Here is a 24,401-nt window from a genome sequence, read left to right on the forward strand (position 1 = left end):
TTCAGGCCAGGCAGACGCTTAGAAGATAATATGTTTGTACTAACTCAGTGCATACAGATTTCAGATAGCATTTTTAGATATTAAAGGAGCTTATGACAACGTAGACAGGGCATTGTTGTGGGATATTCTTCAATACGAAGGCATAGATGACGATTTCGTGGAGCTGCTGAGGGAGATATATCGAGACAACCAAGTACAAGTGGTATGGGAAGGCCGAAAAGGAAATGAAATGGTGGGAATTCACCAAGGATTGAAGCAAGGATGCCTTCTGTCACCATTGTTGTTCACGCTTTACGTCAAGGGCATAGAAAGACGACTTGAAAACAGCGAATTAGGTTTTGATTTATCCTACATGCGTAATGGCCAAATGGTGCAGCAGAAGGTCCCTGGACTGATGTACGCAGACGACATTGTGCTACTAGCGAAGAATAAAAAAGATTTACAGATACTTGCGAATATCTGTGGGAACGCAGCGACAAATCTAGGCCTTAAGTTTAGTACAGAGAAATCAGGGATTATGATCTTTAATGAACAGACGAGTAACTTCGTGGTGTCAATTCAACAGCAAGTAATACCCATAGTGAAGCAATATAAGTACCTCGGCGTACACATAAACGAAGGAAAGAATTACTCAAGCAACCACCAAGATAATCTGAAAATAAAGGGGAAGCGGAATGCAGCAATAACGAAACACAGAGCACTATGGGGCCACAATAAGTATGAGGTGGTGCGTGGAATCTGGAAAGAAGTAATGGTACCAGCACTAACATTCGCAAATGCCATTATATGCTTAAAATCGGATATATTAGCGGGTTTGGAAGTTAACCAAAGATCAGTAGGCCGGTTGGCTTTGGGAGCACACCGGTAATACGACAAATGAGGCAGTGCATGGCGACATGGGTTGGGCCTCGTTTGAAGTCAGAAGCGCAGAGCAAAATTAGTTTTGAAGAAAGGCTTGGGAAGATGGATGAAAATAAATGGGCGGCTAAAGTGCACAAGTATCACTACATGAAAAGCGTGGACACAGAATGGAGGAAGAGGTCAAGGAAGTTGGCAACCAAGTACAGGATAATTGAAACTGTAAATAGATAACCAGGGGTCATCAGAAAGAAAGTGAGAGAAATAGAGACCGTGAATTGGATGCAAAGAATGGAAACAAAAAGGACAATGGAGATTTACAAGAATGAGAAGAAAGAAATTAGAAGGCAAAATTTGTACGATAACACAAACGGCAGTGCCTTGCTATTTGAGGCTCGAGCCGGTTGCCTAAGGACAAAAAACATATCGGAACAAATATTTGGAACTAGATGAGACATGTGTATGCTGCAGTGAAGATCCAGAGACCACTCAGCACATCCTGATGGAATGCGACCGGATCCACCCAGCGAGAACCGTAGGTAATGTGCAACTCCCAGAAGCGCTTGGGTTTAAAGTGGAAGGAAACATAAACAGATCAGCCGTAGAGATCAGCAAGAGACGATTAGAGTACTGGTGGAAAAAAAGCAGGGAAAAGATGGATACGACCTGATCTCTTAAAATCATAGGCAGCGGTACAAGGTAAATTTTTGAAAAAGAAAAATAATGAGAGGTATACAAAAATGCTAGATAAAGAACATGTATAGTATACCTGAATAAATGAAGCAGGCTAGGTGACTATTTGTCGCCGCCCCGTTTCAAAGGGGATGCCAATAACTCATCATCATCATCATCATCATCATCATCAGAGAGGACGCGTCTTGAGGCACGGGTTTCGCGGCGGAACCTGTTCATAGGGAAGGGGTGCCCCACTACAGCACACAACTCGTTTCGATGGCGTCTCACTAGATAAACTCAATGCTAAACGCCTAACCGTCATCGAGAGATGTGTCCTGCCGATTGTTGAAAGAATGCAACCACCACGTGGGGGATTGATTCTAGGTAGCAATAACAATACGTTCACCTTCTTTTAGCCAGGTTTCAGTAATAGCCATTACATCTCGCGACAGATAAATGCTAAGCTGGTCCAAGTTTTTTTCCGGACAATGGAAACTTAGAAGGAACCACTGATACTAGAAAAATATAGAAACAGCGCGCCACAAGACAAGTAAAGAGTACATGCCAGGGCGCTGATCGACTAACAACCAAATAATTTATTTCCAGTAGCGGCATATAAAAACATCATTGAAGGTCACACAAAACAACGAAAAAGAGTAAGAAAAAGAAGGATAAACTGGAATATCCTTCTTATCCTTCTTATCCGCTTTTAAACGCTTATCCTTCTTTTTCTTTCTTTTGTGTGACGATGTCTTTATATGCCGCTTCTGGAAATAAAGCATTTGGTTGTTAGTCAGCGCTCTGGCCTGTGCTCTTTACTTGTCCTGTGTCGCGCTGTTTCTGTATTTTGTAATGATGAAGCAACCAGCCCCTTTGAACACGCTGTTAACAGCTGATATGTTTTCGCGCTCAAGCCATGGTTGATCGATTCTACCGAGATCAAACATCATTGCTCAAATTGCGTTTGATTGTTTGCTCTCTGTTGATGGGTCATAGCCACTGTGGGGATTGCACGTGTACGCAGCCTCTCATCTGCATTTTTACATGCACCAGAGTCATGCAAAGATACACGTTCCTGTGCGCAGTTGATAAAAGAAATCCAGACCCAGTACTGATAATGTGTTTGTAATTAAAAAGATTCAGCGCATGCGCTGCATACAGAGCTACGTTGAAAGACGACAAAGAGGAAGCTCACGGCGTTGCGTCGCAAGTGAGCGTTCGCGATGGAGTCTACGCTGCCCGCTGCTCCGACGGTTCAGAACTCCCGGCCATTGCACGTCCGCACGCCGTTACTCGAGAGCCTGCCACTGTCAGAGATCTACGGGCAGCGGGTCTACCTCAAAATGGACAACGTCCAGCCGTCGGGATCCTTCAAAATCAGGGGAATGGGCGCCCTGTGCCAGGACGTACGTACCAATTTTCCCCTTTCAGGATAAGTTTCCCGCTTACTGCAATTATTACTGCTTTGCCGCTGCTTCCACTATCTCACTCAACACGTCAGTGGGAGTCTGCGCGGGGACTGACGTGGCTCATTGCCGGGGCCGGCAATGCCCGAATTGCAAGCACGACTGCGGCGTCGCGTACATTAGTCGCCAAGTGACGCTTGAGATTCTGTGTTCAATCGAGCTGCACGTCTCCCCTTGTGCTTTCCTTCGCATGTTTTAACGGAATAGCCCGGCACTATTCGCATGACTTCCCGATTCAGTCACTCCAAGTCTATCGTGGCTTCCTCTCACATGCTTAGAAAGTTGAAGCGCTAACCATAGAAGAATTTTGTAGCCGGAAGCAGATCTGTAAGTATCTTGAGCGTGGACACTCCCCACGCGTTCGTAGTATATACGGCGAATGAGGTGGGCCGTCATATGCCATCTCAGTTGCTCAAGTAACCGGTTTTCCGTCTTGATCGATATGAATGCCGAGAATCCTAACGCAAGTTTGCCAGTGAATTTTGCAGCCATCCATGCATAGGCTGAGTCCTTATGCGTAAATGTTGGCCAGAGTCTTCTGGTTTCCCAACCTTAGGTAGGTGGTTTTTTCTGGAGATAACGACAGCGCTGCCTTCTGAAAATAAGTGGAAATAAAATCCAATGCCGACTGCAGTGCTTCTTTGAAACCAATATTGCCACCTATTCTTTGGACGGCGACATCATCATCAGAGATGGTGAAGCGATTGCCTTCAATAGCTCGCACAAAGGGTGGAAGTTGGGCCATTGCTCTATCAAATAGAGTTGGCTAGATAAAAACGCCTTGAGTGGCTTTCAAGTTGTTTTTTATGGACGGGCCAATCGTCTGTCTGGCACATTGAAGCACTTTGGACTTGAATGCATAAAGTAGTCTTTTCTTTAAAAAAAGTAACTGGAACGCCAATGCATTTCGTCGGACGCTGCCTATTGCGATATTTGAGCGCAGCTCTACCCGCGTTTTCATTTCGCGATATATTGGCTGCCGCGGACAATCTGTCTCGTGCGGCACATTGCAAACGGAGCGAAGTGTGGCGCGACTGACTCGCTAATCGGGAGATCGCGAGAGGCAGGGTGACGCGCGATTCAGACAGACCTCCGCTCGTGGAGAGCTTTGTTTTGACGCGCTCGCCACCTCGATGGCGTTATCGTTAAACAGACGACGCGCGCTAGTCTGGCGCTGCCTCGGAGCGATCGACGCCACAGAAAGCTCCGTACGCACTAGAGGTAAAACTAAAGTCCCTATATTGACCCTTTTCATGGAGCAGTTTGTTTTAGAGAAACGAGATGGCGCTCACGGCGGCGCGCCATACGTCTCCTCAGCGACCACGCACGAATACGAAACCATTACCGCTTCTACCAATTGCTTCTGTGCGATCAGCTGTCGGAAATGCAACTGAGTTTTCGCTAACCCACTGTGCTCCAATCATGCTAGATTGAATCATGTGGATTGAAGACGTGTGCAGTAGTTGGCTGCAAAAATAGTGGCTGGCATGTTAAGGAATAGAATGAATCTGTGTGGCCAAGTTCGCGGACCGCTGATGAAACTGTCCGAACGTGTTACCGGCACTTCGAGATGTACGGCTTTCCTCGAGGATACAGAAATTTGCTCATCCGCCAGCCTTGTATCGCTAACCTTCAAAGAAAGGGCTTCATCCTCAGAACGTCGGCAAGAGTGAGTACCACTCGTTAAACAATGACAAAGGGAGTAGCACCGCTTCCTGTCATAGTAAGTTTCGCGCACGTTATCTATACACATCTGTCCCGAATGGCACGAAAACTTACGCCCACTCTATCGCCGACGTATCAAGCATAAGCGAAATGGGCGCACACTTGAATATATGCGCACTGTATAGGCACAATAAGTGACGGACTACACCTGTGGCGTAGCCAGAAATTTTGTTCGGGGTGGGGGAGGCTCACCTTGCAGCGCGGCCTCCTCCTTATAGAATTTGTCGAGGGATTAAATACATGAATAATAACTGTATTGCCAATGCCATTGTATATTGGTGCTGCAGACGATTCATTGAATGCTACGCACTGTCAAGACAAGTAAAATATGTATTTTTTTCATACAAAATTATAATCGTATGTCCCAAAAATTGTGGCAGCAATAACTGATATCAATGCTTCCACGATTTTTTTTGTCTATTTAATAAGTAAAGAAAATATCACGAACTTTAGAACTATATCAGTTCGAAACCAGCAAAGCAGTGCATGCAACTGATATTAAAAACGTAAAGGACATGAAATGAACAAGTTGAGGACAAATATTTTGATGAATCCTTGTCATTCAAAAACGTTGTTTACATTTTTGTACATATGCAGCGGCCAGGGAAAAACCTCAATGACGCTGTCCTTCGTTACAATTGATTGCGCAGGAGCCGCTGTTACCGGTTGTGTATTGCAATTAGACAGAGAATATAGTCGCAACAGTGAGTAGATATAAAAAGCAGGAGTTCTGGAAAATATACATTGTAAGTGCGAAGATAGGATGGAATATACAAACGCGGAGATACAACTTGATAAAGGGCAAAAAAGTGTCGCTGCAAGCCAAGTTCACTGCTTGTATTCACTTGCTTGTATGCGCAGAAATGCAAAAAAGTTGCCACTGGAGACAAAGGTATCATTGTACAAATCAAATGTCCGATCTGTTCTGGATTATGCTTGTGCTGTGTGGGATCCGTGGTCGGCACGTGACGTGAACAGTTTAGAAAGGATTCAAAACATAGCCGTTCGTTTTGGTTGTTCAAATTATGCCAGGAATTTTAGTGTTTCAAGAGCAAAAGAAAGCCTCGCTTGGGAATCTCTGCAGCAACGCAGGAAATATCTCAGAATGAAACTTGTTCACAACATATTCCACTCTCGAACCCGTGAAATATTTTTCCAAGCCTGACTACGTTTCTCAACGGCTGGACCATGAAAATAAGGTTAAAGAAATAGCCTGCAAAACTGAAGCGTTTAAAATTTCATTTTTTTCGCAAAACCATAAGCTAATGGAACAAGTTACCATCCGATGTCGCAGCGATTCTCTCAAACGATGTATTTTCAAACTCTATACGCCCCCTAAAGTAAGATAGTGTTTTTGTGCGTATGTGCGAGTATGAAAGTGTTCCGGGTACATGTTTTGTTTTGCCTGCTTTATTGATTGGTTATTTGTTTCCTTCTCCCCCCCCCCTCCGCTGTAATGCCTACGGGCGCTGTGGGTATTGTGATAAATAAATAAATAAATCAAAAAACCTCGTAGCAACATATTTAAATATACATGTAAGTCTCCAACAAATCTACGTATTTAAGCAAACGTCACTGTATATTATGCGTCAAACAAGACAAATAGACATGTTGCGCAGTAACAGATAGTAAACTTTACACATAGAAAGAAAGACGATCCAGGCAAGAAAAAAAAAACTATGATCGCATAAATCGTGATATGTACTTGGGCCATGCGGTGATCGCGACAGCACTATATGGGTAGAATAATAGAGGAATAATGCAGAAATCAGTACGAAAATGTGTAATTTAACTGCCTGCCGAGCTGCAACAAATATTCTGCAGCCAAAATTAAATAAGGGTATTGCTTCGGTTCAAGCAAAAGCAGGTAGCTAACAAGCAGATAGGTCAAACGAAAGCCACAGATGATGCGGCAAGTTGAACAACCCAATGTCCGAGTGTGTTTGTTGGGAAACACCGCGTGGGCTGGGCTTTCTATGAGCAAGGTAAGTCAAAACTGCTTATTGATGCACTCGTAGTTTTCGTATTCACATGATAATTTTAATCGTGATGCTAACTGTTGGAATAAACGGCGAAAATTTGTGGGGTTTTAAAAGGTAATGAACAGTCATACGTTTTCATAATTGAGTTTATGGACCTGAAGGCACACAGCTTTTTACTTGCATCGATTTTTGTTGCTTTGCTATCTTAAGGACAAACTTCACTCGGCAGGGAAGTTAGCGAAGCGGTCAGTGACTTTGGACACGTTGATCCCGACGCCTCTGTGGGCGGATAGAAGCGCCAGCCTAACCATGCGTTCCTCAGACATTGTAGAGCGCAAGTAGTTTTTTAGTAATCTCATGTTAAAGAATATTCTCTCTGCACTGGCAGTGATCACTGGAAGGGTGACTAGAATCTGGAGCAGTTTGTACACATTTACATTGAACCTACAGTCGCAATGAGAGAGGGCATCTATTCCGGTGATAAAAGCTAAAAACACTCCTTCAATGTCGTTGGCATCCTTGTTTAGGTACCTTACACAAACAGTAAGGTGTTCGATTACATCAATATCCGTCGCTTCGTGAGCAAGTATGGAAAAGTAGCCTGCAGCGTTTACTTTTGCATCTAGGCTTTCTTTGATAATTTCACCACAACTTTCTATAATTTGGTTTTGTACATCTGGGCTTAAATACGAGGTATTACTGGGGCAGCTTTCCAAATGGTTCTTTAGATATGTATCTCCACAATTAACTTGCATGTGAATAAGTGCTCTGAAAATACCAGTATTTACAGCGGGGCTTTGCTTAAATCCATAGGACCACTGTCCCTATGACCACGGCGAGCCAGACCTTGTCGCCCGAAAAAATGAACTGCTTACATAATAGGCCGTTGACTTTCTTCTATTTTCTCTTATTTTACTTTGTCTGACCTGGTCCACCTGATCGATCACATTGGGCGCACTTCCTGAAAATGCTTGGAGAAAATTATCAGCTGCCAGCTGACAGTCACGGTGATATTTAGTATTTTTTTGAAGATTGCGAGTGCGTGCTTTCATTTCTGGAATGGCTTGGACACGAGGGCTCCAGTGCGCGCATGTAGCAAATGTCAGTGCATTTGGAAATGTCAGTGCACTTTTCCCGTGAAAAGTTTGAGACCTTTGTACCCATAAAGTTTCGAAATTGAAATCCATGTGCTCCGTAGAATCCGCAGTCGCTGCGAGATGCCACAAAGCGTCCGCTCGCTATCGAAAAGCCCTAGAAAGTCGCATGGGGCTCCTTGCGTAATGCGAATCCAGGTGCAAGGGCGTTGCCATGAAATCCAGCCCGAGTTCGCAATGTTCGAACTGAAAGGTCTTTTCGAGCGTGAAAAAGACATTGTTGACAAAATACAGAATGATTCCCGGCGCATGCCAGCACTAAAAAATTTCGGGGAGGGCTGAAGCCCCATGACCTGGCTACGCCCCTGGACTACACCGATGGCGCACAAATGGTCAAAGATGAATGTTTCGTGACAGTCCACAAGAGTAAGCGAGCTACTAGCTGTAATATATATTTGCTACAACGTATTACAATGTACAGGCCGCCAATGGAAACTGAACCTGGCAACGTTCAACACGCGCACCCTCTCGGGTGAGGCTAGCTTAGCAGGACTATTTGAGGAATTATCAGGCATTGCCTGCGATATTATTGGCCTTAGTGAGGTTAGAAGCACTGGTGAGGCTTACACAGTGCTCACTAACGGCCACGTCCTCTGCTACAGAGGTCTTCCAGATAAGAAAGAATCCGGGGTAAGATTTCTAGTTCATAACAACATAGCGGGCAACATTGATGAATTCTACAGCATTAATGAGAGGGTAGCAGCCGTCGTAATAAAGCTGAATAGGAGGTACAAAATGAAGGTAGTACAAGCCTACGCCCCAACTTCCAGTCACGATGATGAAGAAATAGGACAGTTTTATCAAGATTTTGAATTATCAATGAGAAAGATGGAAACTCAGTATACTTAGTCATGGGCGACTTCAATGCAAAAGTGGGTAAAAAGCAGGTTGGTGAGCAAGCAAATGGCAACTACGGCATCGATTCTAGAAATGCAAGAGGAGAGTTGTTAGTAGAATTCGCGGAAAGGAATAGGCTCCGAATAATGAATACCTTCTTCAGGAAGCGCAGCAACAGGAAGTAGACCTGGAAAAGCCCTAATGGAGAAACAAGGAATGAAATAGATGTCATACTCTCTGCCTATCCAAGCATAGTGCAGGATGTAGAAGTGTTAGGTAAGGTAGAGTGCAGTGACCATAGGTTAGTAAGGTCTAGGATTTCTCTCAATTTGAAGAGAGAAAGAGTGAAATTAGTCAAGAGGAAACAGGCCAACCTAGACGCAGTAAGGGTAAAAGCAGACCAATTCAGGCTGGCGCTCGCAAACAAATATGCAGCTTTACAACAGGAAGATGAAGATAACATAAAGGTAGGGAATGAAACCGTAACTAGGCTGGTCTCAGAAGCAGCAATTGAAGTGGTAGGTAAGGCACCAAGGCAACCAGTAGGGAAGATCTCCCAAGAAACAAAGGACCTAATAAATAAACGTATACATGAAACTGTCGAACTCAAGAGATCAGATAGAATTCGCTGAACTGTCGAAACTGAACAACAAGAACAAAGTAAGGGATATTCGAAATTATAACGTGGGGATGATTGAGGAAGCCGTAAAATATGGACGCAGCATTAAATCAGTAAGAAGAAAGCTTGACATAGGACAAGGCAAGATGTATGCACTGAAAGATAAGCATGGTAATATCATCAGCAATTTCGATGACATAGTAAAAGCAGCGGAAGAATTCTATACTGAACTGTACAGTTCCCAAAACAGCCAAGCTACTTCCATTCAAAATAGTGATGAACCGGATACAGAAGCTCCTTCTATAACTAGCGATGAAGTTAGAAGGGCCTTGAAAGACATGACCAGGGGAAAAGCGGCTGGAGAAGATGGAATAGCAGTAGATTTAATCAAAGGTGGAGGAGATATCACGCTTGAAAAGCTTGCGGCCCTTTACACGCAATGCCTGACAACTTCAAGTGTACCAGAGAGCTGGAAGAACGCCAACATTATACTAATCCATAAGAAGGGAGACGTTAAAGAATTGAAGAATTACAGACCCATTAGCTTAATTGCTTTCAGTATTATACAAAGTATTCACCAAGATAATTTCCAATAGAATCAGGGCAACACTTGACTTCAGCCAACCAAGAGAACAGGCTGGCTTCAGGAAGGGATATTCTACTATGGATCATATCCATGTCATCAATCAGGTAATCGAGAAATCTGCGAAGTACAATGAACCTCTCTATATGGCTTTGATAGATTATGAAAAAGCATTTGATTCAGTAGAGATACCAGCAGTCATAGAGGCAATGCGTAATCAAGGAGTACAGAAGGCATACGTGAATATCTCAGCAAATATCTACAAGGATTCCACAGCTACCTTGGTTCTCCACAAGAAAAGTAGAAAGTTACCTATCAAGAAAGGGTTCAGGCAAGGAGACAATCTCTCCAATGCTATTCACTGCATGCTTAGAAGAAGTATTCAAGCTTTTAGACTGGGAAGGCTTAGGAGTGAGGATCGACGGCGAATATCTCAGCAACCTTCGGTTTGCAGATGGCATTGTCCTATTCAGCAACAATGGAGACGAATTACAGCAAATGATTGAGGACGTTAACCGAGAAAGTGTAAGAGTGGGGTTGAAGATTAATATGCAGAAGACAAAGATAATGTTCAATAGCCTGGCAAGGGAACAAGAATTTATGATCGCCAGTCAGCCTCTAGAGTCTGTAAAGGAGTACGTTTATCTAGGTCAATTACTCACAGGGGACCCTGATCACGAGAAATAAATTCAAGAATAAAATTGTGTTGGCGTGCATACGGCAGGCATTGCCAAATCCTGACTGGGAGCTTACCACTGTCGTTGAAAAGAAAAGTGTACAATCATTGCATTCTACCGGTGCTAACTTATGGGGCAGAAACTTGGAGGTTAACAAAGAAGCTCGAGAACAAGTTAAGGACCGCACAAAGAGCGATGGAACGAAAAATTTTAGGAGTAACTTTAAGAGACAGGAAGAGAGTGGTGTGGATGAGAGAACAAACGGGGATAGACGATATTCTAGTTCACATTAAGCGGAAGAAATGGAGCTGGGCAGGCCATGTAATGCGTAGGATCGATAACCGGTGCACCATTAGGGTTACAGAATGGATACCAGAGAAGGGAAGCGCAGTCGAGGACGGCAGAAAGTCAGGTGGGATGATGAGGTTAGGAAATTCGCAGGCGCAAGTTGGAATACGCTAGCGCAAGACAGGGGTAATTGGAGATCGCAGGGAGAGGCCTTCGTCCTGCAGTGGACATAAATAGAGGCTGATGATGATGATTATAATGTACAAAACAGCTACGTTTCAAGCCTTGTGCGCAGCAAGAACAAATCTATCGGAACTTAGCACACCCGCGAGCGATTAGGCAAAAAATAGTCAGATAGTGGCCGCACCGAGGAACTTCACTTAGTCAGAAACTGACAAGCCACTGCTTCAAAATATTTGCCGAATACAGAACAAAGAGCCAAACACACTAATTCTCACTGAATTCATGAGCGGAATGTTTGGATAGCCTGGAATAGATAGTTAGCCCCGCTTTTCGAACAAGCACCATATAAGCTGCTGGTGCCGTTTGGATATAGCTTAATCAGCTCCGAAAGCGCTTTTGCATGTTCTCCGAAGCTGTGATCAAAGCTCGTGTCGTCCACCTAGTCACCATCTACGATATCTCCGAAATTGAGTTTTCTAAGGCGCGCCGGCGTCATACACTTCCATTGTAAACAAGGAGGCAACGGAGGCAGTTGAGGCAAGCACTGGACGCGTCACCACGTGATCAAATATGGCAGCGCCCACGGGATCGCCGCGCAAATGGTCAATAGAAAAAGTACCAACATCTAATCTTTCCTCCGCCGTCTCCTCTCCTAAAGTGCTTGTTTTTTCTTTATTTTTTGCTTCCGAAAGCAAGTCGGCGGTGACGCCCCTAGAAAGTCCACGTTGAAGCTGTCGGGCCGGGCGCGCGCCGCCGCCGGTGACTGCGGCTGCGCAGAGTGACTTTCAACATGGCGCTCAGGCGGGAAAAAAAATAAAGAAATGAAAGCGCGCGCTATCATCGTCCAATCGGAGATACAGGAGAGAGAAAAGCGGCGTTGATCAAAGGATGGCGGCACTTTTCTCTTTTCCTATATAGGGATTTTAGGTAAAACGCACGCGGCGCGCCGCTGGCGTTAAAATGAAGCTGCGGCAGAGCGGCCACACCAAGTGGCGGCGATCCACTGCGCCAATCACGTGAGAGCATGAAAATCTCGCCTCCTGTTTGTCGAGGCGTGCTTTTTCCTTCGTCTGCTTACAGGTCAGCGCTGTGTTTGCGATCTTCGTCCTTCGTTCTTAACGTGTGTCACGTCGTATGAAGATGACGACGTCGTTGCCATCATGTTGGTGCGCTCTCTTCTGTTGCGGCATCGCCGCGATCCAAAGTCAAAAGAGAATGATGCACTGGGTGTCGCCTCCGCATTCAGGGTCTGTCTTGTCGTACAGAATCGGATATGGAGCACTGTCTCCAAAAACCTTTCCATCAGAACATCTCGGTTTAGACTCATCATTGTAAAAAACAATTGCAAAACATGGCAATCGAAACAAGCGTCAACGAGACTAAACCACTCTAACCAAACAAGCGGGAACGAGAGCGGACGCGAGCAGACGATAGTACGAAACGAGCGGTCCGGCGGAGACCAGATCATCATCATCATCAGCCCATATTTTATGTCCACTGCAGGACGAAGACCTCTCCCTGCGATCTCCAATTACCCCTGTCTTGCGCTAGCGTATTCCAACTTGCGCCTGCAAATTTCCTAACTTCGTCATCCCATCTGGTTTTCCGCCGACCTCGACTACGCTTCCCTTCTCTTGGTATCTATTCTGTAACCCTAATGGTCCACCGGTTATCCATCCTACGCATTACATGGCCTGCCCAGCTCCATTTCTTCCGCTTAAAGTCAAGTAGAATATGGGCTATTCCCGTTTATTCTCTGATCCACATCGCTCTCTTCCGGTCTCTTAACTTTAGTCCTAAGATTTTTCGTTCCATCAACCTTTGTGCGGTCTTTAACTTGTTCTCGAGCTTCTTTGTTAACCTCCAAGTTTCTGCCCCATATGTTAGCACCGGTAGAATGCAATGATTATACACTTTTCTTTTCAACGACAGTGGTAAGCTCCCAGTCGGGATTTGGCAATGCCTGCCGTATGCACACCAACACAATTTTTTTCTTCTGTGAATTTCTTTCTCGTGATCAGGGTCCCCTGTGAGTAATTGACCTAGATAAACGTACTCCTTTACAGACTCTAGAGGCTGACTGGCGATCATAAATTCTTGTTCCCTTGCCAGGCTTTTGAACATTATCTTTGTCTTCTGCATATTCATCTTCAACCAAATTCTTACACTTTCTCGATTAAGGTCCTCAATCATTTGCTGTAGTTCGTCTCCATTGTTGATGAATAGGACAATGTCATCTGCAAGGTTGTCATCTGCCAAGTTGCTGAGATATTCGCCGTTGATCCTCGCTCCTAAGCCTTCCCAGTCTAAGAGCTTGAATACTTCTAAGCATGTAGTAAATAGCATTGGAGAGATTGTGTCTCCTTGCCTGAACCCTTTCTTGATAGGTAACTTTCTACTTTTCTTGTAGAGAACCAAGGTAGCTGTGGAATCCTTGTAGATGTTTGCCAAGATATTCACGTATGCCTCCTGTACTCCTTGATTACGCAATGCCTCTATGACTGCTAGTATCTCTACTGAATCAAATGCCTTTTCATAATCTATGAAAGCCATATAGAGAGGTTGATTGTACTCCGCAGATTTCTCGATTACCTCCCTTATGAGACCAGATACGAGTACGCATCGAGCGGTCGTGTAGGTCCGTGTAGCATCATCAGTTTCCCGCGAAGACGTACTGAAGGGTCGCTTTCATGGGTCTCCGCCGTTCGCGGCTCGCGTCTTTGATCTCTCGCTCCGCGTTCGCTCTTTCATCTTTCGTTGTGCTCGTTCGCTCGGTCAGGGCCAAGATCCGGTCAATCCGCCAGTTTGCCAGGCCGGTGCCCGCCCAAGTGATGACCGGGGCGGATCGTGCCACAACATTCGGTGTACGCTGAATCCGCTCGAGACGTGCACTCCGATTGGACGACGCGGTCTGTTGAGAGGACAACGCGGTCTGCGCATGCGCAGTGCGGGCTGAGCCTGTGCCCGGTCCACGGTGTAAGAAGAACAGGTGATCCCACGACACGGCGACCGCTGCTGCGCAACACGTCTCACTAATGGTGGAGTTTCACGTCTGCACCGCTGCACGGCAGCACACGTTAGGAGGCTGAAAAAGCGGGAAATTCGAACGTGTAAATAATTGTAACTGTGCGTAAAGCGCGCTTAAAATAATTAACTAATGTTTTACTGTTTCTGTGTGCCACTATACTAATTAAAATCCCTCAGGCGCCGAAACAGACGATAATGTCTCCGGCATTGCGGTCGCGTCGCTGGATCTAGCAGATGGCGTTTGACAATGCCTGGAAGCAGTCGCAGAAAAGTGGTGCGGACCAACGATAAGTTATCTCTTCTTAATATTTTGCAACGTTTGCTTTGCCGTTGAGCAATCAGTCACCCTTGTTCTCGGTAAGCGCTTAATAATGTGCTCCCGTGGTATAAATAATGGAAAAGGACGAATCTGTTTAATCGCAAGAAAGGGAAGAAGAGAGATTTGCCGTTTGAGCCGCGACGTTGCCTGGCGGAGACGGATCTAGCCTGACTATGGGCAAGAAGTGTTTCGTTCCAAACTGCAAGAGTGGATATGACTCGTGCAAAGACAAAGTATGTATGTCCAGTGTCCCTAAAGAGACGAGTCGACTGCAAGCATGGCGGGATGCCATACAACGTGAAGACCGAGTACGGCGACCAGGGGACTACGTGTGCGAAAACACTTCGACCCAATGTACGTGTCAAGCACATGGACGGCAATGCACGACGGAGTTGTTTTAGCCAGCACAACCCGAAGAGCTTATCTAGCTAGAGATGCTGTGCCAACTCATTTTCCGGCTACTTCACACTACACTTTCAAAGAACCGTGTTCCGTGACAACTGACGCTTTCAAAGCGCTCCCGAAAGAAACAGCAATAGGCAGAAAGCACAAACGAAAAAGAAGAAACAGAAAGCAAAATGTTGTGAATCACGAGTTACTGGAGCTAGCAATTGACGTGCCAATAGAAGACGGCCAGAACCAGAATAACGCAGCCAACACAGAATAGACTCCAGCTGATGGCAAGCGCAAATCAAAACCTGAAGGCAGTGAACTACAAGAACCGCAGGCAAAAGTATATGTGATGCAAGAGACAAGAGCTCAAAAAACTTCTCGTGTGGACAAGGAAACGTTAGCCATAGCAGCTGAGCAGTCTACAAGACCTCACAAAATTCAGGACTTCAGGGCAGCATCACATGACGGTAACACCGACAGCATCAACTTCAACACCCTCTTTGAAAATCCGTCTCGCCAGGAATAATGTCACAGCTGGGTATCAGTGGCGTAGCCAGAAATTTTGTTCGGGGGGGGGCTCAGGTTGCAGCGCGGCCTCCCCCTTGTAGAATTTGTCGAGGGATCAAATGCATTTATAATAACTGCATTGCCAATTTGATTGTATATTAGATGCTGCAAACAGGGGCGTAGCCAGGGGGGGGGGGGTTGGGAGGGTTCAAACCCCCCCCCCGAAATTTTTTCCGCCCCCCCCCCCCCACTTACCCACTCTTTGTTCACGTCGCTTCGCGCTGACATAATTCATGAAACCGGTGCTACTATCACAATTTCATTCCTGGGCGCTTCCGTTGGGTTGGTAATCCACAGCGAATCATGTCTGCCTATGGAAAAAACTGTCACCGTGTTTGTCAAGGCTTTGACACTCTGTGAAGTTTTAGGCGAGAATGTGGTGGCCGCATTCTGAAGCAACAAATGCGCAACAAATGAAGCAACAAATGCGGCAGCCGCATTTTAGATGATGGCGAAAACGCTTGAGGCCCGTTTACTTAGATTTACGTGCACGTTAAAGACCCCTGGTGGTCGAAATATCCGGTATACATTTCCGCCGCTTCCCTTCAGGTGCCGGTTAGGTCGCGCTCGCGCAGGATCTTAGGCTACGTTCACACTTGGTCTCGAAGCTATCGGAAGCGGCAAAATCTTGCAAAAATCCGCCCGCCTAGGCGGCAAAACAGGCAGAAAAACAGGCTGCGAGCTAAATCGGTGTCGGGCCGATTTTTTCGCCATGGCGAAGCGGAAACGCGGCGGAACGTCGTTCTGCTTCACTGGAAGCTACACTAGCATGTAAACAACCGGTCGTAAAATTGAACATGGCACCAAAAGTGTAGGCTTTAATGCTGATCGACGCGATCAAGAACCAGCCCTTGCTCTACGACAAGAGTGGCACTAAAACGTACTGTCAGCAATACTCGCGATAGTATTCAACGTCGCGCGACCGGAGGTGCGGCAACGAAGCCTTGGCGTGACCCAACTTCTCGCGCTTTTGCAAAGCCAGGCGAACCCACCACCACCGTTTCCGAGGTGTCCGCGTCTTCCGTTTATTCATTGTCCATTTCTAGAAAACAAGTAGGTGGCATGGCAGACAATAGTTAGGCAGATTCCTCGTTGGCGCTCCATAATTCTCCTCGCACGTGTATGGTATGTTGCAGAAGTCGCGGGGTGCTCTTCTCGTCGCGACTACAGATTGAGAGCGTAGGTCTCACGTAGGACGCGCAGGCTTTGACGAGCCCCAACACAAGGGCCAGCCCGGGTTTTAGCTGTGGTGTTTCCGTTGCCCCTTTGGTGTCCTGGAGGCACCGACAATACGAAATGATGAAATGTTATTACAACTTGTAAATAAAAGCTATTAAAGAAATATTATCACGCCTAGGCACCAACCTGTGACTCAGCGCTACCGCACCCGTGTGAGGAGAATTACGGAACGCCAACAAGGAATTTACCGAAGGTCGTAGATGACACGCGAAGTTGCGTAAAATGATCACTTTTGATGATGGTACGTGGGTCAATGAATGAACATACTGCTCGAAATAATGTGATAATGAGCGCCACCACGCCGACAAACATACGCAGACTAGATGGATCTCGACGAAAACGGCAGCGGCGGCCGCGGCGGTAGCAAAACAAATGTGAACAACTTGGACAGGCGTGGAAAAAATTTTCCGGCCGCTTTGGCCTTTCCGCCCGCTTTGGCCTTTCCGCCCGCTTGCCGTTTCCCAAGTGTGAACGAAGGCTTAGTCTGCGCGAGAAACGTCTCTTGTTTGCGATTGCGCCCCTACGGAAGGCTGGTAATTACTGTTGTGTTGTTGAATCCCAAACCAGCAATTACAGAAGGCTGGTAGTTGCTGTTTTGTTGTGGAATCCCAAACCAGCAATGTACACACGAAGGGGTTGATGACAGCAGTGAAATTCCATCGATTCGCAACAGAATGCATGAAACAGACAGCCGACAAGCATGAATTACCGCTGTCCGCAGTACAGCGTAAGTAAACTCTTGTTGCAGGCGTTGACAGTTCTCGTCGGAGTTCATGCGTCCTGAGAAATTGACTATGTGCACTATGCATTGAACAAGACCGGAGTTCATTCCTGCATCACTAGTACACCAATCAGTCGAGATTCTGCGAGGCACGAGGCCGCTTCCTGTTTGCACCAGCGTAAGTGAAGCAGAAATGAGTCGCACGCACTACTTAAAATGCGTACACTTGCCATATCTATGCTGTGCGGTGAAATATTCTGTACAATTCTGAATCTGTTGACGTAAAGGCAAATGACGGCTGCACGCTCGCACACAGCGGAAGACACAGCGGCCCATGCACTTGCGGCAGGAAATGCAACCCTCTCGTATGAGGGAGCAGGGCGACGAAAGCTTCGAAAAAAAAAGCCTTACGCGTTTTAGCGCATATTTAAGTTTTCTAGCGCAAAGACGCAGCGAACAAGCTATTGCTATGGGAGTAGGTATAGCCTGGTCACACGTACATTTACACGCGTATAGCCGCCCTTGACTTGTGAAACGCCCTTCGCCCCGACGAGGACGACGCCTTCTACGCTTAACGCAAATTAACAATTATTGATGTGTTCTCCGATCACACGGGTCGTCTCAATGATGCGTTTTAGAAGACTGGTTCATTCAGTGGCGCGATGAGAGACTGTTCCTCCAAACGCCCACTGTACCTGTCGTACTTACTGTATTTACTGAGCTTACTTTAATTTTTACTTAATTTCTCCACAAGCACACGCGAGGGGGGGGGGGGCGGTCCCATGTCTTTGATATACATGTATAGAGTCTGCTTAAACTACCGATATTTATTATCGTTCACGGGACGTAGAGGAAAGCAGAAGCTTGCCCCCCCCCCCCCAGTCGGGCCGGTGAACCCCCCCCCGAAAAAAATTTCTGGCTACGCCCCTGGCTGCAAACGAATTATTGAACGCTATGCACTGTCCATTAAAATATGTATGTTTTCATAACAGAATATATTCGTATGCCCCGAAAATTGTGGCAGAAATAACTGATATCAATGCTTCTGTGTTTTTTTGTCTAATTAATAAGTAAAGAAAACATCTCTATTGACCCTTTTCGCGGAGCAGTTTGTTTTAGAGAAGCGAGATGGCGCTCACGGCGGCGCACCATACCTCTCCTCAGCGACCGCGCACGAATACGAAACCATTACCGATTCTACCTTGCTTCTGTGCGATCAGCTGTAGGAAATGCAACTGAGTTTTCGCTAACACACTGTGCTCCAATTATGCTAGATTGAATAATGTGGATTGAAGACGCGTGCAGTAGTTGGCTGCAAAAATAGTGACTGTTATGTTAAGGAATAGAATGAATCTGTGTGGCGAAGTTCGCGGACCGCTGCTGCAACTGTCCGAACGTGTTACCGGCACTTCGTGATGTACGGCTTTCCTCGAGGATACAGAAATTTGCTCATCCACCAGCCTTGTATCGCTAACCTTTAAAGAAAGGGCTTCATCCCCAGAACGTCGGCAACAGTGAGTACCACTCGTTAAACAATGACAAAAGGAGTAGCGCCGCTTCCTGTCATAGTAAGTTTCGCGCACGTTATCTATACACATCTGTCCAAATGGCAGGAAAACTTACGCCCACTCTATCGCCGACGTATCAAGATAAAGGGAATGGACGCACACTTGAATATATACGCACTGTATACACACAATAAATGACGGACTACACCTATGGCGCAGCAATGGTTGAAGCTGAATGTTTCGTGACGGTCCACAAGAGTAAGCAAGTTACTAGCTGTAATATATATTTTCTACAAGGTATTACAATGTACAATATAGCTACGTTTCAAGCCTTGTGCGCAGCAAGAACAAATCTATCGGATTCGGAACTGAGCACACCCGCGAGCGATTAGGCAGAAAATAATCAGATAGTGGCCGCACCGAGGAACTTCACTGAGTCAGAAACTGACAAGCCACTGCTTCAAAATATTTGCCGAATAAAGAACAAAGAGCAAAACACACTAATCCTGACTGAATTCATAATCGCAAAGCTTGTAATGCATATTTAGCCCCGCTTTTAGAAGAAACACCATATAAACTGCCTGCGCCGTTTGGACATAGCTCAATCAGCTCCGAAAGAGCTTTTGCATGTTCTCTCAAGCTGTGATCAAAGCTTTGTGTCGTCCACCTAGTCACCATCTACGATATCTCCGAAAACAGAGGTTTTCTAAGCCGCGCCGGCGTCATACACTTCCATTGTAAACAAGGAGGCAACGGAGGCAGTTGAGGCAAGCAATGGACGCGTCACCACGTGATCAAATATGGCAGCGCCCACGGGATCGCCGCGAAAAGGGTCAATATCAGTTCGAAACCAGCCAAGCAGTGCATGCAGCTTATATGAAAAACGTAAAGGCCATGAAATGAATAAGTTGAGGACAAATATTTTGATGAATCTTTGTCATTCAAGAACCTTGTTTACATTTTTCTACATATGCAACGGCCAGGAAGAAACCTCAATGACGCTATCCCTCGTTGCAATAGATTGCGCAGGAGCAGGTGTAATTCGTCGTGTATTGTAATTACACCGAGATAATACTCACAGCAGTGAGTACAAATAAAAAGTGGGAGTTCTGCAAAGTATATATTAGAAATGCGAAGATAGAATGGAATATACAAATGCGAAGATACAACTCGCTAAAGGGCAAAAAAAGGGTCGCTGGAAACAAAGTTCACTGCTTGTATACACAAAACCTCGCAGAAAGATATTTAAAAATACGTATGAGTCTCCAATAAATCTACGTATTTAAGCAAACGTCAGTGTATATAATGCGTCAAATACGACAAATAAACATGTTGCTCAGTCACAGATAGTAAACTTTGAGCACAAAAAGACAGATGATCCTGGCAAAAATATAACTATGATCGCAGAAATCGTGATATGTACTTGGGCCATGCAGCGGTCGCGACAGTGCCATGTGGGTAGAATAATAGAGGAATAATGCATAAATCAGTACGAAAATGTGTAATTTAACTGCGTGCACAACGCCAACAATTATTCTGCACCCAAAATTAAAGGAGGGTATTCCTTCGTTTCAAAAAAGAAATAAAAGCAGGTAGCTGAAAAGGAAAGAAAAGGACAAACGAAGGCCACAGATGATGCGGTAAGTTGAACTATACCCAATATCCGAGTGTTTTTGGCGAACGCCGCATGGGCCGGGCTTTCAATGAGCAAGGTCGGTCAAAATTGGTTATTGGTATCCTCGTAATTTTTGTATTCGCGTGATAATTGTGATCATGATGCTAACTGCTAGAATAAACGGCGAAAATTTCTGCGGTTTTAAAAGTTAATTAAGAACTTATGGACCTGAAGGAACAGTGCTTTTTACTTGCATTGATTTTTTCTGCTTCGCTATCTAAAGGACAAACTTCTCTCGGCGGGAAAGTTGAGCGAAACGGTCACGTTGATGCCGACGTCTCTGTGGGTGTATAGAAGCGCCAGCCTAACCATGCGTTCCACAGACATTGTAGAGCGCAAGTAGTTTTTTAGTAAACTCTTGTTAAAAAAATATTCTCTCTGCGCTGGCAGTGGTCACTGGAAGGGTGACTAGAAGCTGCAGCAGTATTTACACATTTACATAGAACCTGCTGTCGCAGTGAGAGATGGGCATCTATTCCGGTGCTAAAACCTAAAACACTCCCTTGATGTCGTTGGCATACTTGTTTAGGTACCTTGCAGGAGTAGTAGGCTGTTCGATTCCAGCGATGTCCGTCGTTTCGTCAGTAAGTATGGAGAAGCAGCCTGCTTTTGAATCTAAGCTTTCTTTGATAATGTCACCACAAATTTCTATAATTTGGTTTTGTGCGTCTGGGCTTAAATACGAGGCAATACTGGGGCAACTTTCCAAATGGTTCTTCAGATATGTATCTCCACAATCAGCTCGCATGCGAAGAAGCACTCTGAAAATGCCTGTATTTTCAGCAGGGCCATTGCTTAAATCCATAGGGCCCCTGTCCCTGTGGCCCCGGAGAGCCAGATCTTGTCGCCCGCAAAAAAAAAAAAAAAATCCTCAACAATAGGCCGTTCACTTTCTTCTGTTTTCTCATATTTTATTTTGCCTGCCCTGGTCCAGCTGATCAATCACATTGGGCGCGCTTCCTGAAAATGTTTGGAGAAAATTATCAGCTGCTAGCTGACAGTCACGGTGATATTTAGTATTTTCGTGTGTGTGGGAGATTGCGAGCGCGCTCTTCCATTTATGGAACGGCTTGGACACGAGCGTTCCAGTGCGCGCATGTTGGCCCAAGTTTATAAGAACATTAACCCCATGAAGTTCTAGAATTGAAAATCTTTTAAAGCATGCCTTTGGAAATGTCAGCGCACTTTCGCGTCAAAAGTTTATGAGAACTTTATACCCATAAAGTTTCGTAATTGAAATCCATGCGCTCAGTATATTCCGCGGCCGCTGCGAGATGCCGCAACGCGCCCGCTCGCTATCGAAAAGCCGTTGAAAGTTTGTGCTCGGATGGGGCTCCTTGCGTTACGTGACCCCAGGTGCAAGGGCGTTGTCACGAAATCCAGCCCGAGTTCGCAATGTTAGTGCAGAAATGTCTTTTCGAGCGTGAAAAGGACATTGTAGACAAAATCCAGAATGATTGCCGGCGTCGGTGGTAGTTTTGGTCGGCGGTGCATGCCAGCACGAAAAAATTCCGGGCGGGGGGGGGGGGGGGGGCTGAAGCCCCATCAGCCCCCCCCCCCCCCCCCTGGCTACGCGCCTGCTGGGTATGTATATTCTACATCGATGGACTTCCTTTCTGTTGGTTTGCAAGTTGCTTTCATTTGTTTTTCTGCTGCCTCGTAATTTTGAATAAAAAATAAACAAGAAAAACGATCGGCGTCTTCTATCATGAATATTTTATTAAGGACCATGCGTATAAGGATATACGCATGAAAGGTGCCGCATGCTTCATAAGAAACAAACAGCCTTTAAATTGGTGCTTTATGGGCCCAATACTATGCACGGAGCCTGTATGGGAAACGCGCAAACTAAATTTTCGTTTGAGTCTACAGAACAATGATAGCACAGTTCACCGCATTACGCGAAAGCGCCTTTATATACACTCAGGAGGACATTGTACGGGGTACTCCCCTACGCACTCTTCTCGCATGAGAAATGAAAAGGGGGACGCAGCGTATAGTGACGACAGATAGCAACTCGTCGTCGAAACGTAACTTGCAAAATGAATTGTCAGTTGCTTCAACAAAAATGCGGACTGTTAGCGCCGCTTTGAGCGAAATATAGGCTTTTGATTTAAAAATGCAGCAAGCCTAGCGACACTCTCAAGTAACTCTTTAATCTTTCGGGAAATTAGGATGATAAGCTCAATATGACAGCGTTAACGCTAGCTGGCGCTCTGAAAAACGCAGGCTGAAACAGCTGAAACGCGGGCGCTCAGGGTATGTTTGCCCCCGACGCCCAGCCTCCTAGTCGCGTGCGCCACCTAGCGGCATCCCAACATTAGTGAGACACGCCGCGCGCTTCCGTCGGATCACCTGTTCTATTTACACCATGGCCCGGTCTGAGCGTTCGCTTGGTCTGGCCTTGGTCCCTCTCCTCTCCTTGTCTCATCTCCTCTCGGCATTCCTCCTCTCCTCTCCGACGCTCTTCTCCGGATTGCGCAACGAATGGCAACACCTGCGGCTCCGCGCGCGCGCGATAATGCGAAGCAGCTTAGGTTAGAGGCGCGACGGTAGGCGCTGCATACTCCGCTGGGCGGCGCCACTGTAGCTCGCGGTATAATGACACGCGCTCCGCTCCTCTCATTCTCCTCCCGCAACGCCGCGATGAGTGCCACGGACAGCGCCGGCGTCAACGCCAGTGTCAGCGCCGTGGTCGACCCCATGGCTGCTTCGCATACTACTCAAGGTTCCCCTACGGGAAGATGGTGTAATTTTTTGTAGATTTGAGTTCAATTTTCTGCGTCACGGTGAAAACGCGACTTTAGGCTGTCACAATCTGTTCTTCAGCCGCATGTGTTGCATTGGCGCGGTCATCCTTGTTCGAAACATTGCGCAGTCATCTTATCTGCGCCATCTTTTAAAAATGTATTGCAATCGCATCATGTCGCAACATGGGACGTATTCTCGGACGATCATTTTCAGTGGGCGTTGCATTGGCTGTCATCTTATCTGTGTGCGTCCCGTTCTTCTTCTATGTTCGTGTGTGTGTTTTTTTTTGTTTTGTTTTTTTTGCGCTAGAAGAAAAAAATCTGCCTCGGCTGGTTGAGCAGAACCTCCCGAATGATCCAACGTGCCGAGTTCTACCTCACGTGATGGTATCGTCGAAAGTGGTTCGTCCGAGAATCCCCATATATCGCTATCGATATTCGCTTGTATTCGCCGAGATGGCGCAGTTTCTGTAGTTGTGCTGGTGACGCTAGCGAAAGATTGCAAGTACAACTGTTGTCCAATACAGCTGCGTAGGTCGGCACGCGTGGGAGACTTGAATTGCTTCTTTTTTTTTTTTCTCCGTCAATTTTAAGAGTTTGCTTAACGAACTTTGATGCATGAAATTTGTTTCCTTTTTTTACCTACATAAAACCACCAAAGACTAAGTGCGGCACAAAATATGTCTTTTAGAAATTTAATGCTTGCTGCTTGTAAACTTTCCAAACAAAGCCGTAACTGAAGCAGAAAAATAAAACATGTGCTCAGCCATGAATCAAGTTCTTACTGTGTGTAAAAATGCTGTGCATAAGCGGTTAACTTGATGGAGCAAGGAAGTGAAGGTCAAGCATTGAGTCTACATTTCATTATGAGTGGCCTAAAAGCGATGTGCATGTACTAGAGTGGTCACCTTATGCCGATATATACTCATCAAACGTATTCACGGAGAATATAAAAGCAAATAATACTTGCTGATAAGACGGCTTATATCGAGTGAAATCAAATAATTATGTTTTTTTCTTGCCCGCCTAGGTGGCCAATTTACTACCCCTTCACTATTAGACATGCCTAACTCAGCATTTAAACAATGTACTACACATTACTAAGTGCACAAAAATTAAGCACTGGCACGCTCCCTCTTTCAGCCACGGCGGCAA

General features: G+C 45.8%; 1 protein-coding gene across 1 annotated transcript in view; it reads left to right on the top strand.

Annotated features, from left to right (window-relative positions):
• The first annotated feature begins 2,756 nt into the window (after positions 1 to 2,756).
• LOC119462605 (L-serine dehydratase/L-threonine deaminase) overlaps positions 2,757 to 24,401 on the top strand; it is a 139,025-nt gene continuing 117,380 nt past the window's right edge. The window contains exon 1 of the mRNA XM_037723936.2: positions 2,757 to 2,939. Coding sequence (XP_037579864.2) covers positions 2,757 to 2,939 — 183 coding nt within the window. The remainder of the gene's footprint in view (positions 2,940 to 24,401) is intronic.

Source organism: Dermacentor silvarum, chromosome 8 (assembly GCF_013339745.2).
Source record: "Dermacentor silvarum isolate Dsil-2018 chromosome 8, BIME_Dsil_1.4, whole genome shotgun sequence".
Taxonomy (NCBI): Eukaryota; Metazoa; Arthropoda; class Arachnida; order Ixodida; family Ixodidae; genus Dermacentor; species Dermacentor silvarum.